The sequence below is a fragment of the Sturnira hondurensis genome, unplaced genomic scaffold, assembly GCF_014824575.4.
Source record: "Sturnira hondurensis isolate 20B ecotype Veracruz unplaced genomic scaffold, ASM1482457v3 Scaffold0001721, whole genome shotgun sequence".
Lineage (NCBI taxonomy): Eukaryota > Metazoa > Chordata > Mammalia > Chiroptera > Phyllostomidae > Sturnira > Sturnira hondurensis.
This window is the reverse complement of record NW_028074352.1, coordinates 312,561-326,724: the sequence shown is the minus strand read 5'-3', so window position 1 is coordinate 326,724 and position 14,164 is coordinate 312,561. Positions and strand designations below refer to the sequence as shown.

Below are 14,164 nucleotides of genomic sequence, written 5' to 3'. Positions count from 1 at the left end.
TACCCTAAGTCACGCACTGAGACGTCCCCCTCTATTACGTCCCCCTCACATAATCTCCCATGAGAGAGATTATGAGCCGTCTTCTCCATGAGTCTGAACCCTGCCTGCCAACTGCCCTCATCATTCAAGAGGTCCCCTTCCATGTCGTGTCACAGCTGCTTAAGATCTGCGTGGTTGTGTTTATTTATTGTGTGTGAAGGCCTCTGCATAATCGGTAGCCTTCCATCATCCTCTACAAAGCATTTGTAGTCCTTGTTACTGTGCTTTATCAAAAAAGGAACCAAAACTGATTGAATTTAAAATTCTGGGAATTGTGTGTCTGCTTCGGCACCCAACCCCTTTCCCTTTCCTGCAACCCATTGCCTCTTCTCTCCCCAAATAAATTTTAAGTTTGTGAGGTTGTGCAAGTTTATACACTCTTACACACTCATTAGTGGTTCCTAAAACACATTGTTTTACTTACCATTTAAGTATACCTCATAACCAGGATTGTGGCTTACTAATTACTGTGAGCTTGCTTTCACTTGTTCTTTCCCAAATAAAATATATGGCCCAATGATAGGAAACATTAAGCCAAAAAATTATTGTATTTAAGTAGTTTTGGGTTTGGAATTGAGATGTTACAAAATATTGGCAGTGAAATTTTGGGCGAGGCCAATATTGAGGCATGGAAATGGAATAAAGGCGTCTTGTCTTGTGTGTCTTCACTCAGTAACAGTTGGATTCTGAGTCACTGAAGCGTGCCTGCCGGAACCTGTGCTTGGCTCTGAGCTTTATGGAACAGCTGCCAGAAGAGTGCATTTGTACCAAGGGGTTTGAGAATTGTTTGTTACCTCTAAGTAAAAAGTTTACCAAACCAGTAGTGTAAAATGTGGTCAGACCTACATGGCGGTTCAGAGAGTTGCTTTCCCTGAGCATTTGGCCTCTCGAGCAGGGCCGGGGTAGGCCGTGTGGTGCCATATGCTTTGAAATAGCTGCTTTGTCTTAGCATTTGAAAGCAAAATGAATGATTTGACCAGTTTAAAAAGTACATAAGGTTTAAACTTCATTGACTTTTGTAAAGGAAAAAGAGTAAATTTATTTTACCAACAAGATAGCTATTTTATTTTTTTGCCCTTTCTCTTTTTATTGATAGTTATTTTCTTTTAAATTAAAGTCCTCTATCTGTGAGTGCCAGAATTTAGATTCCATTGCACCAGTCAGACTTCCTAGCCCTTGGGTCCTGTGTGGGCCAGAGCAAGCGGATGGGGTCCGAGAGAATGGCTTATGCATCCTGGCTCCAGCATATACCAGCTTCATGATCGTAGGCAAGTAGGTGGCGGATCTGTGCTGTTGCCTCATCCTTGGAACCCGAGAAGATGATCAGAGCCAGCCCACGGGCTTGCGAGTAAAGGGATGTGTGTGAATTTCTGATCATGGAGCGGGTGCAGCTTTGTGGTACTATTCCTTTTTCAGCAAAAGGGGTGCTTTTCATTCAGCCAGGTTTTTAGGGTACCTGCCAAGTTCTAGATACGGAGATTAAGAAGGTGCAAGTGATTCGATACTGCCTCAGAAAACCTTATAGTTGAGTACATCCCTTGGGCCTTAGGTTCTTTTGACCCAGATTTTCTTGGTATGAATGGGACTAGGTCTAAGATAATCGATTCCCTTTTAGTGGGCATAAAGATGCTTACCCAGATGTGCTGTAGTTAATTTTGTCATTTTTCACATTCAGTGACCAGTTCTTTCATGTATAATATGTGAAGTATAGTAGAGTATGACATGCTCATGTTCTCAGCCTCAGATATAATTGTTTGTGGGACAGGTAAGGGCTTTAGCAACTGACTCTTTTAAAAAGTTTTTCTTATCTCTAAAAATGAAACCTTTATCTGTCATTGGGTTACATTTCCCCCAACTATATAGATTCTTTTTAAAAAAAAATATCTGAGTGTCATCTGTGATTAAAATTTAGTTATAGTTTTTAAGTAGCCTTTTTTCTTAATAGAGATGCAATACATGTTTTTTATCAAAAACTTCAGAAAATGTTTCTTCCCCCAACTACAAGCTTGCTGGTTTAGTTACCCATCTCTGGTGTTATAAACTGTGGTTTCTGGAAGATTCCCTGGTTACTATTGGCTGAGTGGACACACACTGACAATACGCCATGTGTGCTAATTTTCATATCAGATAAATTACGCCCATGAATTTTGATTACATGAAATGCCTAGTACAACCCATGTGATGAATAGATTTTGTCTGACTTTTTTTTTTTTTTAAAGATTTTATTTATTTATTTATCTTTAGAGGGGAAGGAAAGAGGGAGAGAAACATCAATGTATGGTTGCCTTTTGTGCGTCCCTGCTGGTAGTTAGCTTGCAAGGAACAGGCCTGCAACCCAGGCATGTGCCCTGACTGGGAATCGAACCGCGATCGTCTGGTTCGCAGGCCCGTGCTCAATCCACTGAGCTACGCCAGCCAGGGCTTTGTCTGACTTTATTGGTGTATCATTCATTGCTTTTTGACTAAGTGTTCAAACTTTGGAGACCCTGCAGCAGTCTTCCTCCAGCGGTCCCTGTCCCTCGGCTGTTAGGTCCTGAGGAAGTTTCGCAACTGGAGGCCTGTTTTGTCGTTGTCTACTTAATGCTCTGAAGAGGAAGTTTTCAGAATCTGAAACAGCATTTTTTTTTCGGTCCCTTTTATATCTTAACAGCAAGTAGAGCTAAAAGTCACAACATACACTTTCTGATTTACTCAAGGTATCTCACATACTCTGTGATTGGCTTTAGGAGAATACATTCCTGGAAGTTAGGCATTCAATAGCTTGGCAAACAACGTATGGCGTGTTTAGTCCTTTGCTTACAATGGGGAGCATGGTTGGGTTGCACAGCCATTGATGTTTTAGGAAATTAAGGCAAATCAGTTTTATACAAAACAAACCCAATGACTAAAGACACAAAGAGATTCATTTACTATGGTTTTGTTGGTGGTCGTTAATACTGAATACATTTTGTGAGATTTCTTTCTCTTACATTTATTCCAAAGTTATACCTTTTATCGTTTGTTTGTGTGTGCCCCAGCCGAGCCACTCACTGTTCAGCAGTAAACTCATTGAGTGACTTCCCCAAATATTGGGGTTTCTGCCAAGTCCTACATCTGAACGCTGTGTTTTCTAGCCTTGCTAAAACAGGAACTTACCTTTCCTTAGATAGATATTAAGTGAAATGTATATTTACAAGCTAACTGTTTTCATGTTTTTGAGAAATTTACATAGGATGGTTTTTAATACATTTGCTGGTGTAATTCCTTGGCAGAATTACAACACTGCATGCAGACAGTCATTATGAAAAAGCCAAGTTTTATCATTTGTTTTCACTAGAAAATACAGTGATTTTTACCATGGATTGCCAAAATAATGATTCCTGCTTGTCTCAGGGGCAGGTAGTAAAAATAGTTAGTGAGATTCTTAAAGAGGTATTTTTGGAAGGAAATACTGAAGGGTTGTAACGTCTAATATAATTTGCTTTTTGAGCATCTATAATGCTGAAGCAGACTTTTTTTTTCACTTTCATGTAATAACATTTTCTGAAATACTCATGCTCATAAATTTGGAGGGCAGTGGAAGGAGCATTCACTAATTTATTCCTTTACTATTTAGGCATGCCCGTGGAAGAAGGTAAAGGGGAAGAGATAAGGAAGGGGCTAAGATGGGAGTTCATGTATAGATTGGAAAGGGTTCATTTTTAATATTTAGGTTCATCATAAACCACAGAGATGGTTTATGCCTAGAGATGAGTATTAATACAACTTTGGGGAAGTGAACTGATTTTTTTATTGTGACCAGAATGAGAGCTGTGAGGTTAAACATTTTCTAGACAGTGATATCATTTGTATTACTACTCTTTCCACTGATCAGTATTCAAGCAGACAAAATGGACTATTGCATGTATGAAAAATAAAGTTCAATAGTAATAATGTCCTTTGGACAAAAGTGTGGGATAAGTGTACTCTCTGGTGACTGTTGCCTGATACTATGTATATATTTATATATAGCATTTTTAAAGTGTCTGGCGCTGTTCTAAGCATTGTACACATACTCATTTGCTGCTAACTCATTCAATGGTTAATCATTTATTCTATTTCTTAGAAAATATCAAAGGAAACAATTTGTGTTCCCTTTCTTTTCCCTCCCTCCTTTCCTGTCTGCCTACCTACTTACCTAACTTCCTACCATGTGGACATGGGAACTTTAGTCTTGGGGCTGACACAAATTCCTGTCTTGTGGTAGTTCTGCCTTTAATGTTCAGATGAGTGAAAGATTCAGTTTTGGGTAGTAAGGAGCTTTGGACTGAACTAGTTTCTTTGCTATAATTGTAAAGCTTGTATTTCCATGAAATAAAGCATTGGATGAATAAATAAATCCTACACCTATCCCATCCTTTTTTGGTGGGGGAACGTTATATTTAATCGATTATGCTATTACATGCTATCCCATGTAAAATTTGGGGTATATGCTATCCCCAATTTTCCCCCTTTGCCCTTCTCCAACCCAGCACCACCCACTCCATCAGGAAATTCCCACACCATTGTTCATGTCCATGGATCATGCACATAAGTTATTTGGCTTCTCCATTTCCTATACTGTCTTTTACATCCCCAAGACTACTCTGTAACTACCTGTTTGTACTTCTTGGTCCTCTCACCTCTTCACTGATTCTCCTACAACCCCCTCCCATCTGGCAACCATCCAAATCCTCTCTGTATCCATGATTCTGTCTCTGTTCTTGTTTCTTTAGTTTGTTTTTTAGATTCAGTTGTTGATAGATATGTATTCGTTGCCATTTTATTGTTCACAGTTTTGATCCTCTTTGTTACATAATTCTCTTTAACATTTCATTAATCATGATTTGGTGATGATGAACTACTTTAGTTTTTTCTTGTCTGGGAAGCTCTTTATCTGTCCTTTGATTCTAAATGATAATTTTTCTGGGTAGAAAAATGTTGGTTGTAGGTCCCTGCTTCATGACTTTGAATATTTCTTGGCAATCCCTTCTAGCCTGCAAAGTTTCCTTTGAGGCATCAGCTGACAGTCTTATGGGGAACACCCTTGTAGGTAACTAACTTGTTTTCCCTTGCTGCTTTTAAGATTCTCTCTTTACCTTTAACCTTTGGCATTTTAATTATGATGTGTCTTGGAGTGGGGCTCTTTGCATCCATCTCGTTTGGGACTCTCTGTGCTTCTAGAACTTGCATGTTTATTTGTTCACCAAATTAGGGAAGTTTTCTTTCATTATTTTTTCCACTAGATTTCCAATTTCTTGCTCTTCCTCTTCTTTCTCCTTCTGGCATCCCTAAGATGCAAATGTTGGAATGCTTGAAGTTGTCTTAGAGGCTGCTTACACTACCTTCAATTTTTTAAAAATGTTTTTTCTTATTGTTGTTCTGATTGGTTGTTTTTTGCTTCTTTCTGTTACAAATTATTGGTTTGATTCCTGGGTTCATCCACTGTACTGTTGTTTCCCTATACATTTTTTTAAATTAGTGTATCTTTCATTTCTGACTTGATATTTTTTTATGCTGTTGAGGTCCTCACTAATTTCCTTGAGCATCCTTATAACCAGTGTTTTGAACTCTGCATCTGATAGATTGCTTATCTCCTATTTGTTTAGTTCTCTTTCTGGAGTTTTGATTTGTTCTTTCATGTGGGCCATGCTTCTTTGTCTCCTCATTTTGGCAGCCTCCTTGTGTTTGTTTCTGTGTATTAGGAGGAGCTGCTGTGATTCCCTGTCTTGGTAGTGTGGCCTAATGCAGTAGGTGTTCTGTAGTGTCCAGTGGCACAGAAGCCTGGTACTTGAGGTGCACCCTTTGTGTGGGCTGAGTACATCCTCCTCTTGTAGTTGAGCCTTGATTGCTGTTGGCAGGTCAGTGGGAGGGATTTACCTAGGCCAGTCAGGTGCAACGTTTGGCTGTGATCACTGACCACTAACCTCTGCCCTCCGTGGAGGATCAGCTCTGTGAGGGCAGGGTGATGGTGCTCCAACATGGTCTGTAGCTTTCCACCGGCTGCGCAGGCCCTGGGGTTTCCTGGTTAGTGCAGGCCAAGGTCAGCCCCCAGTGTGTTTGCCCAGGGTCACCCTGCCTGGGATATAAAGCAATCCCAGATAGCTGCTACTTGTTCTGGATTTGTCAGTTCCGGTTGAAGCCAAGCTGTGAATCTAGGCTGGCTGCTGCTAGTGCCACCCCTGGGGCCCTTAGCAAGAGGTTGTGGGGGTGGGGGGCCGTTGGTGAGGATGCCTTTTGTTTGTTTGAGAGGATTTAGGAAGTTGTGAAACATGAGCCAACATCAGCCTTTCATATGGAAAAATCTCTGTTAACAGTTTGCAAGGCATGTAAGTTGAATGGAATGGAGTTTCAGGACATCTCCAGGGAAGGGCACACAATGTCAGCCAGGTTGACAGAGTCTCAGATATGGCACCCACCTGCCACATCTGTGGCTCAGTCTGGATGGATGTTTTTCTTTAATGTCGTAGTTTTCAGACTTCCATTCAGTTTGATTTTTGATGGTTCTGAGTGGTGGTTGTTCCATAATTTAGTTGTAATTTTGATTTGATTATTCACAGAGGTGGTCTGTGTGCCTATGCTGCCATTTTGAATTGAAGTCCTCATCTGTCCATGTTTTATTTTAATCATTAAGCATATTTTCTGTTTATATGTTAAAAGGAGTTATTAGAAATTATTCTAAATTCTACAGTGTCTGTGTTCCTGCCCATTTTAGCATGCTTGAAGATGACCTTCAGCTCAGTGACAGTGAGGACAGTGAGATCGAACAAGTAAGTTTTGTACATCCCGTCGCACCAGGAATCTTTTTAAATCTGTCTAACATTTCTGAACTGCTTATCCTAACCTGTTTTTTGTTCTCTTCCTTGTCCTTCCTCCCCTTACTGTGAATGCCTAGACCCCAGAGAAGCCTCCTTCTGCGTCTGCACCACCAAGGTACGTACGTGGGTGGGTCCCTCCTCACTTGTACAGAATGTTCGCATCTTCCTACAAAATGGGAAAAACACAGCCTTATTTAGTACTTTGGTAAATTCTTCATGGGGAAGGGGAGGGAGGATCACAGTTAAAAGAAAGTACCTGTTTAATGTTTTGGAAGCCTCAAATAACCTTAGAGAAGTTGTTAACTCTGTGAAAGAGAAAGAACCCCTACACCCATGTGTAAATCATCAGTTTGGGTGGTTAAAATTTTTGAGAATTTAAAATAAGCCCACATCACTTTCATCAGTATTTGAAAAGTTATGCTGAAGAGCCCAGTGTTTCTTTGAAAGTGACTGAGTTGCTGTATTTTAAAAAATTATAAAGCTGAAATTTCCATATTGCCTGTTTTTTTAGTTATGAATTTTCTAACTTACAGTTGCTTGGTAAATGGACTGGCAGTAAGTACATTTTAGTGTGATGGAAATGGCACTGTTTTCATTTAGTAAATAGCTTTGCCATGTTTTAGAAAACATTATGTTGTAATTTTTAGAAATGGAAACTAAACTCCTTCTGGTACTGAATTTAATGATTTGATTTGCCAATGCCTGACCTCACGGACAAAGAAGAGTTAAATTGCCCCGTAGCTCTTTGACTGTCTTGAGATGCGGTGGTCCATTCCAAGACAAGCTCAGTGATAAAGACCATCGCGTACATGTGATGTTGCAGTTAATGTGGAGGAAGCTCATGTTATTGTGCAAGGTCTTATGGATCCATAAGCTCTGCTCATTTATTTATATTCCATTTTGTTCAGTAATTTCTAGTGGCTTATAATGACTCATTAAATATTACAAAGTAGCCTAACTTGAAAGTGGAGGGAAAGAAAAGAGAAACAAAGTGAGGATAAATCAAAGGCCAGGAATGACGCTGAAAGTGGTGATCATTCTGTTTTTCATCTCTGACTTAATAAGCCCTTTAGCTGCCAGTGTGAAAATGATCACAAACTTGAGGCAGCATTTATATGAGGAAATTATGTCATAGTGTAGTTTTTTTTTCTTAAGATTTTATTTATTGATCTTTAGAGAGGAAGGGAAGGAAAGAAAGAGAGAAATATCAGTGTATGGTTGCCTCTTGTGAGTCCCCTGCTGGGAACTGGCCTGCAACCCAGGCATGTGCCCTGACTGGGAATGGAAGCGCAATCATGTGGTTCGCAGGCCCGCGCTCAATCCACTGAGCTACGCCAGCCAGGGCCAGTATAGTTTGTTTTAAAATGACCTCAACTAGTAGTTTTATTTGTTATATTTTTAAAATTCTACTTATCCTAATATAATTTTATTTAATAAATTTAGTATTTTAGGTAGCTTTGGAGGCTCTCGAGAGTATAGGTATTGATTTACTGCTTTTGCTAATTCCATCAAAGGCAAGCTTTTCAGATATATTCTGAAATTCCGTATATGCCCAGCAGTGTTTTCTCCGCTGACCTACAGTTATTGTCCTATTTTGAAAACCTGGAGTGGTTAATCTCTACTTCAGCTGATATTTGTGGATTATCCTAAGCCACTTGTAAAGAATGGCCTATTTTATAATTCTTCCCAAGAGTGTGAGTGGCTTGCCTTTGAGGTCACTTTTCAAAGGAGCAACACCATTTATATTCAATAGTCTTTGGCAAGCATACAGTTCTTATACAGACTTTCTCTATATAAAGGGAGATTTTTAATGTATTTGCTATTCTTTCTTGAATGAACTTGTTTGGGTTACCTGTAGCATGGGTCAACCAACTTAAAGTGTCAGAAAGTAAATATTTTGGGCTTTGTGGGCCATACAGTATGTGCTAAAGCTGGTCAACTTTGCTTTTGCAGTGTAACAGCAGACATGGATAATACGTGAAATAATAGGTTTGGATGTGTTCCAATTAAACTTTATTTAGAAAAAACAGGCAGCCAGCACAGGCCATGGTTTACCAACCTGTAATAGAAAGCACCCCGCATCTAAATGAAATTAGTATAGCTTGAAATGTTTTTGGAAGCAAAATTCCACAGGCTTCTCTTTTGTAGAGTTATCAGGTAAGGTATTTTAAGGGTTTTTTTTTCTTTGCTGATTTTTGAGCCAGTATAGTGCTGTCAACTGGATGACACAATAATTTAGTAATGTTTGGTAATATTGAAGTGTTTTCCTTTGAGTAGCAGAAAAATGAGCAAAGCAGGAAGTAAGTAAAAAGGGAAAAAATCCACCTTGCGTGGTGTCTTCAGATGATCTCTTTTGGTTGCTTTGCAGCGCTCCACAGTCTCTCCCAGAAGCAGCGGCCTCAGCACATTCCAGTGGTGCAGAGTCAGAGAGCACCAGTGACTCAGACAGCTCCTCGGACTCCGAGAGCGAGAGCAGCTCAAGTGACAGCGAGGAGAGTGAGCCCCATGAACCTCCGGCTCCTGAGGTACTGTGTCCCCTCCAGGAGACCATCTTAAGATGGCAGCATTCTGGGGCTAGAGTCCACTGTGGGCCACACTGTGGGACTGAGTAGTTTTGTCCTCTGGGGCAGTGTTTTCCTGCTCTGACTTCATGTGGAACCAGCTGTTTCTATTTACTTATTTCTTACCAAACGTTTGTCAGTGGAGGTTTGGGAGAGAGGTCTTCTCTCTCCTGTTTAAAATGATAGGTTCTTCTCTGTTGTTGCTGGTGTGTTTTAAAGGGCAACTCAGTAAGAATGTTTGCACACCATTTTCTTTTCCTTTCTTCTGAGAAGAAAATTCATTTTTAGTAGACTGCCGTTTTAATATTAATGAGGATTCTTTTTGAAATTTCAGGAATGCATGAATTAAGGAAATCAAAAGGAGGCAGCCTGATTTAGCAAAGGGCAGGAACATGAACTACAAATGAGTCTTCAGAGGTTCTATTTTTGATTCATTAAAAGCCATTAAAATGATGGTGAAGTGATTTTGCCAGGGCTGTTTCTTTGTACCCCCTGCCCTATGTAAAACAGGGATAATTGGGTTTGCCTGTCACCACCCTTGGGCAATATTGTAAAGGTAAACAGGTGATACTGAAAATTTCAAGCACTACATTTTTCTAGAGGATTTATGCTACCTACTGGATTGTCAATGCACAAGAAATTTAGTAACAGCTGATAGGGTTGCCAAATGCCCTCAAGACTTAGAGTAGCAATGTAAAACTATGCTTGAGAAGGCTACTTGGTGAAAAGGGAAGGCATTTTGGGTGACCTAGACCAGCTTGTATAGAGAAAGTTATTCCACGTAGTTAAGATGGGAATTCTGGAAAATGAAAATTTCTGATTAAGAAAGTGTTAAAGTTCTCAGTATTTGTCTCTGCTGTTTAGAAAGCAAGGCAGTTAATTCCACTAGAGCAGTGACCGGCTCCATCTGGGGATCAGGGAGTGAGGCTTAGAGCCATGTCTGAGGGTGAGGGAGGCTGACAGCATGACTGAGTGTCATTTTTTGTTAGATGTGAATTTATGTCTGACCCAGAGTAATTGCTCAATAAATATTCTTTTGGAGTGAATAAACATAGATCAGCATTAACTGCACTTGGAGTGCCTTTCAGATTTTAGAAACAACTTTCTGTGTTTCTGGGGGTTCTTTATTTCCTTGTGTGATACTAATTGCTATTGAAATAATCTTTCTGTGCCCTAGGGGAAAAGATACTGAATATGCCCGGCAGACAAATTATATAATTGTTTCACTGTTAATGTTTATAAGATCTTTGTGTCTTAACCTTGTTCAGTAAGAAAAATCTTCATGCTCCTTATGTTACTGATGGAACATAATTCAACTAAATAATATTATATTCAAATAAAGTAGAAATGGCAGTATAGTTGAGATTTTAAAGAAAGATTAATCTAAAATTTGATTTAATGAAACAGTTACTCCTTTTTGCTTAAGAGGTTACTGAAATAGAGAATGAGATAAAAAATAAATAAATGTTCCTATCCTACTTTATTTTCTAATTTTTATTTATTTTTATTGTTACTTATTTAAAATGTTGGTTCACGTCTTTTATTAATCCACATACAATGACTTGTCCTCTCGGTTGTTTCAAACAGCCGGGGAGACAACATGCACCACGGTAGTGTCTGACAGGGTGGCTGGCTACGTTGCCTCCAGCAGCACATTCCCCTGAAGGTGCTCTCAGTGAAGGCAGCTGATTCTGCCATTCTCATCCACCATGTAGTATTTGGGACAGCCAGCTTAGCCCTCTTTCTCTTATGCATATTCTTCTTGGGAGTGGTGTAAGACTTCTTCGTTTTCTTAGCACTACCGCGAAGTCTCAACAGAACATGAGGGGGGGGCTGCTTTTGAATGTTGCAGTCTGACAAAGTACGTCAGTCTTCCAGTGGCTTGCCAGCAAAGATCAGTCTTTGCGTATCAGGAGGAATTCCTTCTTTATCCTGCATTTTGGCCTTTACATTTTCTCTTGTACCTGAGGGTTTGACCTTGAGAGTGTTCTTCCCCATAAGGGTTTTCACAGAAATCTGCATCTTGGCTGCAATTCCACCACAGATGGTGGGTTGGGGGGCCGGGGGGCGGGGAGGGAAAAGCCTACTTAACCTACTTTATTATCTTTCAAATTGCCGTACTAAATAGGTTCATACTTGTAATTTTGTATCGTTGTGCAAGTCTTAACTTGGTGTGGTTAGTATGTTTTATACTGAGGTTCAACTTCCCTAGAAATATTTAGTCTTTGCCTGGATTTTAAACCTTTAATTTTCCTGAAGGTGTATTTAACTGCTTTCCTTTTCTTTTAAAATGAGTACTTTCTTTATTGTAAATCTCCTGTATTAGTTGAGAGTAACATGACTTCTATACATAACAGGCCATGGTTACTAGTTATTACTTTCTCACCCTTCTTAAAATTCTGTTTTTAATGCTGAGAAATTTGCTTTTTATGTCTGTATTTTAAATTCATTTGACGAAGTACTTTAGTAATCTTATGAGAATCTGAAATGTCATATGCCTGCCGATGAGCTGGTGTGAACTTGGGAAAAATCAGACTTTTAGTGTTTGCATTATAGAAAGGGCCAAAATATAATCCTCAGTTTTTGAAAATATATGGGACACCTTACCTTTTTACTGTTTAAGTAAAAACAGTAAATTTAGGGGAGAAATGATTTTGTTCTAGTTATTCAAGGATATGCTTAGTTTTCTAATCTGTTCATTGTCTATTTCTTTGGTAGTTAATGACCTTGGTTGATTGCCTGTGAGGCTCTTAACCCTCCCACAACCCTAAAAGGTTGGTAGCTTTCTTTTCACTGGTGAAGGAAGGAGCAGCACTGAAGATTCAAACCCATAGCCCTTTAACTCTGAAGCTGTTTTATTTCCTACTAATACTATGCTGCTTCTCTCCCTCCTTCTTTTCTTTTTTCTTTTAATTCTTGGATGCATATTCCCTCACAACTATGATATTTTACTAGAAAAGTAGTCATATATTGTACATAGCTCAAAGCTTTTTATACAAAATCATAATTCATTCTAAAATATGTGAACTTTTGCCAATTTGAAAAATTAGGAAAGAGAAAAAGACATATGGTCAAACATTTATTAAAATGCTTAATGAGCCCTGGCTAGTGTAGCTCAGTGGACTGAGTGCGGGCCTGTGAACCACACAATCGCAGTTCGATTCCCAGTCAGGGTACATGCCTGGGTTGCAGGCCAGTTCCCAGCAGGGGATGTGCGAGAGGCAACCCTACATTGATATTTCTCTCCCTCTCTCCTTCTCTTCCCCTCTAAAAATAAATAAATAAAATCTTTGAAAAATAAGATAAAATGCTTAATGAAAATGTATCATATTTTTTCACTTCTGATGTGCAGAGTGTGAATTACTGCAGCCCTGGGGGGTGGGGGACAAGGCATGGGGAAAGGTAGAGGGAGAAATGAAAGCTCAGACCTCGATCCTGTCCAGCACGTGCACACTTAAAACTCATTTTAAAATCTGTCTATAATCAGCCCCTTATATAAAAGTTTCCCCCATTCCAACAGTGAAATAATTCCTGACCTGGAAGGAATTCTATCCATTTTGCATCTTTATAGTAAGTACACAGGAAGGGTTGCCCCTACCCCTTCCCCTCCATCTGGGCACACCAGCTCAATTTGACTCTGCAGTTGGGCCATATGCCTGCCTTCTGGACATTTTTAGGACTGCAGTGGAAGAAAATGTGTTTTATTTCTGTAACCAGGACATTCCACTGGGGACTACTAAATGTGTCTTACACTGTCCTGTTTTGGGAGAGAAAAGGCAAGTGGTACCTATACCGGAATTAACCTTTCTCGTTGCTCCCTGCATACATACTTTTCAGTGTCGATGTCAGTGTTTGGAGCACAGTTGTATAGGAAGCCCTGGTGAGGTGATTCCATACCTTTCCCAGGAAAGGGTTTGGTGGGTTTGGTTCCTGGTGTGTTTGTCACGTGGTATCTCCCAGTGCTTTGTCCCCAGTTAACCACTAGGATTACCACGCCCCCAAGCTTTCTCAGGAAACAGTGTTTGACAGGTAGGTATTGTGCGCTAATCTTTTCCCCACCCTTAACAGTCATCCTGTCTCGTTAGAATATTGAATACAGTTTTAGATTACACATGACAAAATTTCTGGCATGTACTTTCTTTCTTTCCTTCCTCCCTGCCCTGAAAAATCAGATGCGAGCCTGGGTATGGAGCTGGTAAGGGCAAGGGAACTGTGAAGGAGCTGTGCTAGTCTGAGCAGCAACACGGGGTAAACAGGAGAAAACAGTTATGCAGCCATCTTTCTGCTGACACGTGGTCTCATCTGGTTCCTAAAGTTCCTGTTAGTTTTGTCCTCTTTCAGTCACACTTAATTATCCTTTTTCTGGCCCGAAAGCCTTTAAATTATATTCATATATCTTGTATGTATTAAGTTCACATGTTTTTTTAGAGTTGAATATTTGGGATATTTCACTTGGGAAAATTGCTAGCAATCTTCCCTGTAAAATGTTGTCCACCTATTGGAGTGCTCTCCCTGTCCATAATTGAGTCAGTTAAATCCTGTGCAGAATATCTTTCCGCTAACTTTCTGGTGCATTATGTATGTGGTTTAGTCATTACTATAAACCATCTGTCAGATGAAAGAGAAACATGCAGCATGAATGAGGTGCTGCCCTTTAAAAAAGTGTACTCATTGCTTACCCTACTAGACACTAATATTTTTATATGGCATATTTATGGGCACAGTAACACACCTATAGGAATGCTCAAG

General features: G+C 39.7%; 1 protein-coding gene and 1 pseudogene across 5 annotated transcripts in view; one reads left to right on the top strand and one right to left on the bottom strand.

Moving 5' to 3' along the window:
• AFF1 (ALF transcription elongation factor 1) overlaps positions 1-14,164 on the top strand; it is a 195,718-nt gene that overhangs the window by 154,032 nt on the left and 27,522 nt on the right. For 4 of the 5 annotated variants that reach the window (XM_037030548.1, XM_037030539.1, XM_037030557.1 and 1 more), the window contains 3 exons: positions 6,728-6,806; positions 6,932-6,969; positions 9,223-9,379. In XM_037030548.1, coding sequence (XP_036886443.1) covers positions 6,728-6,806; positions 6,932-6,969; positions 9,223-9,379 — 274 coding nt within the window. The remainder of the gene's footprint in view (positions 1-6,727; positions 6,807-6,931; positions 6,970-9,222; positions 9,380-14,164) is intronic. The other variant, XM_037030574.1, reaches the window with a different exon arrangement.
• LOC118976200 (ubiquitin-40S ribosomal protein S27a-like) lies at positions 10,887-11,437 on the bottom strand (annotated as a pseudogene).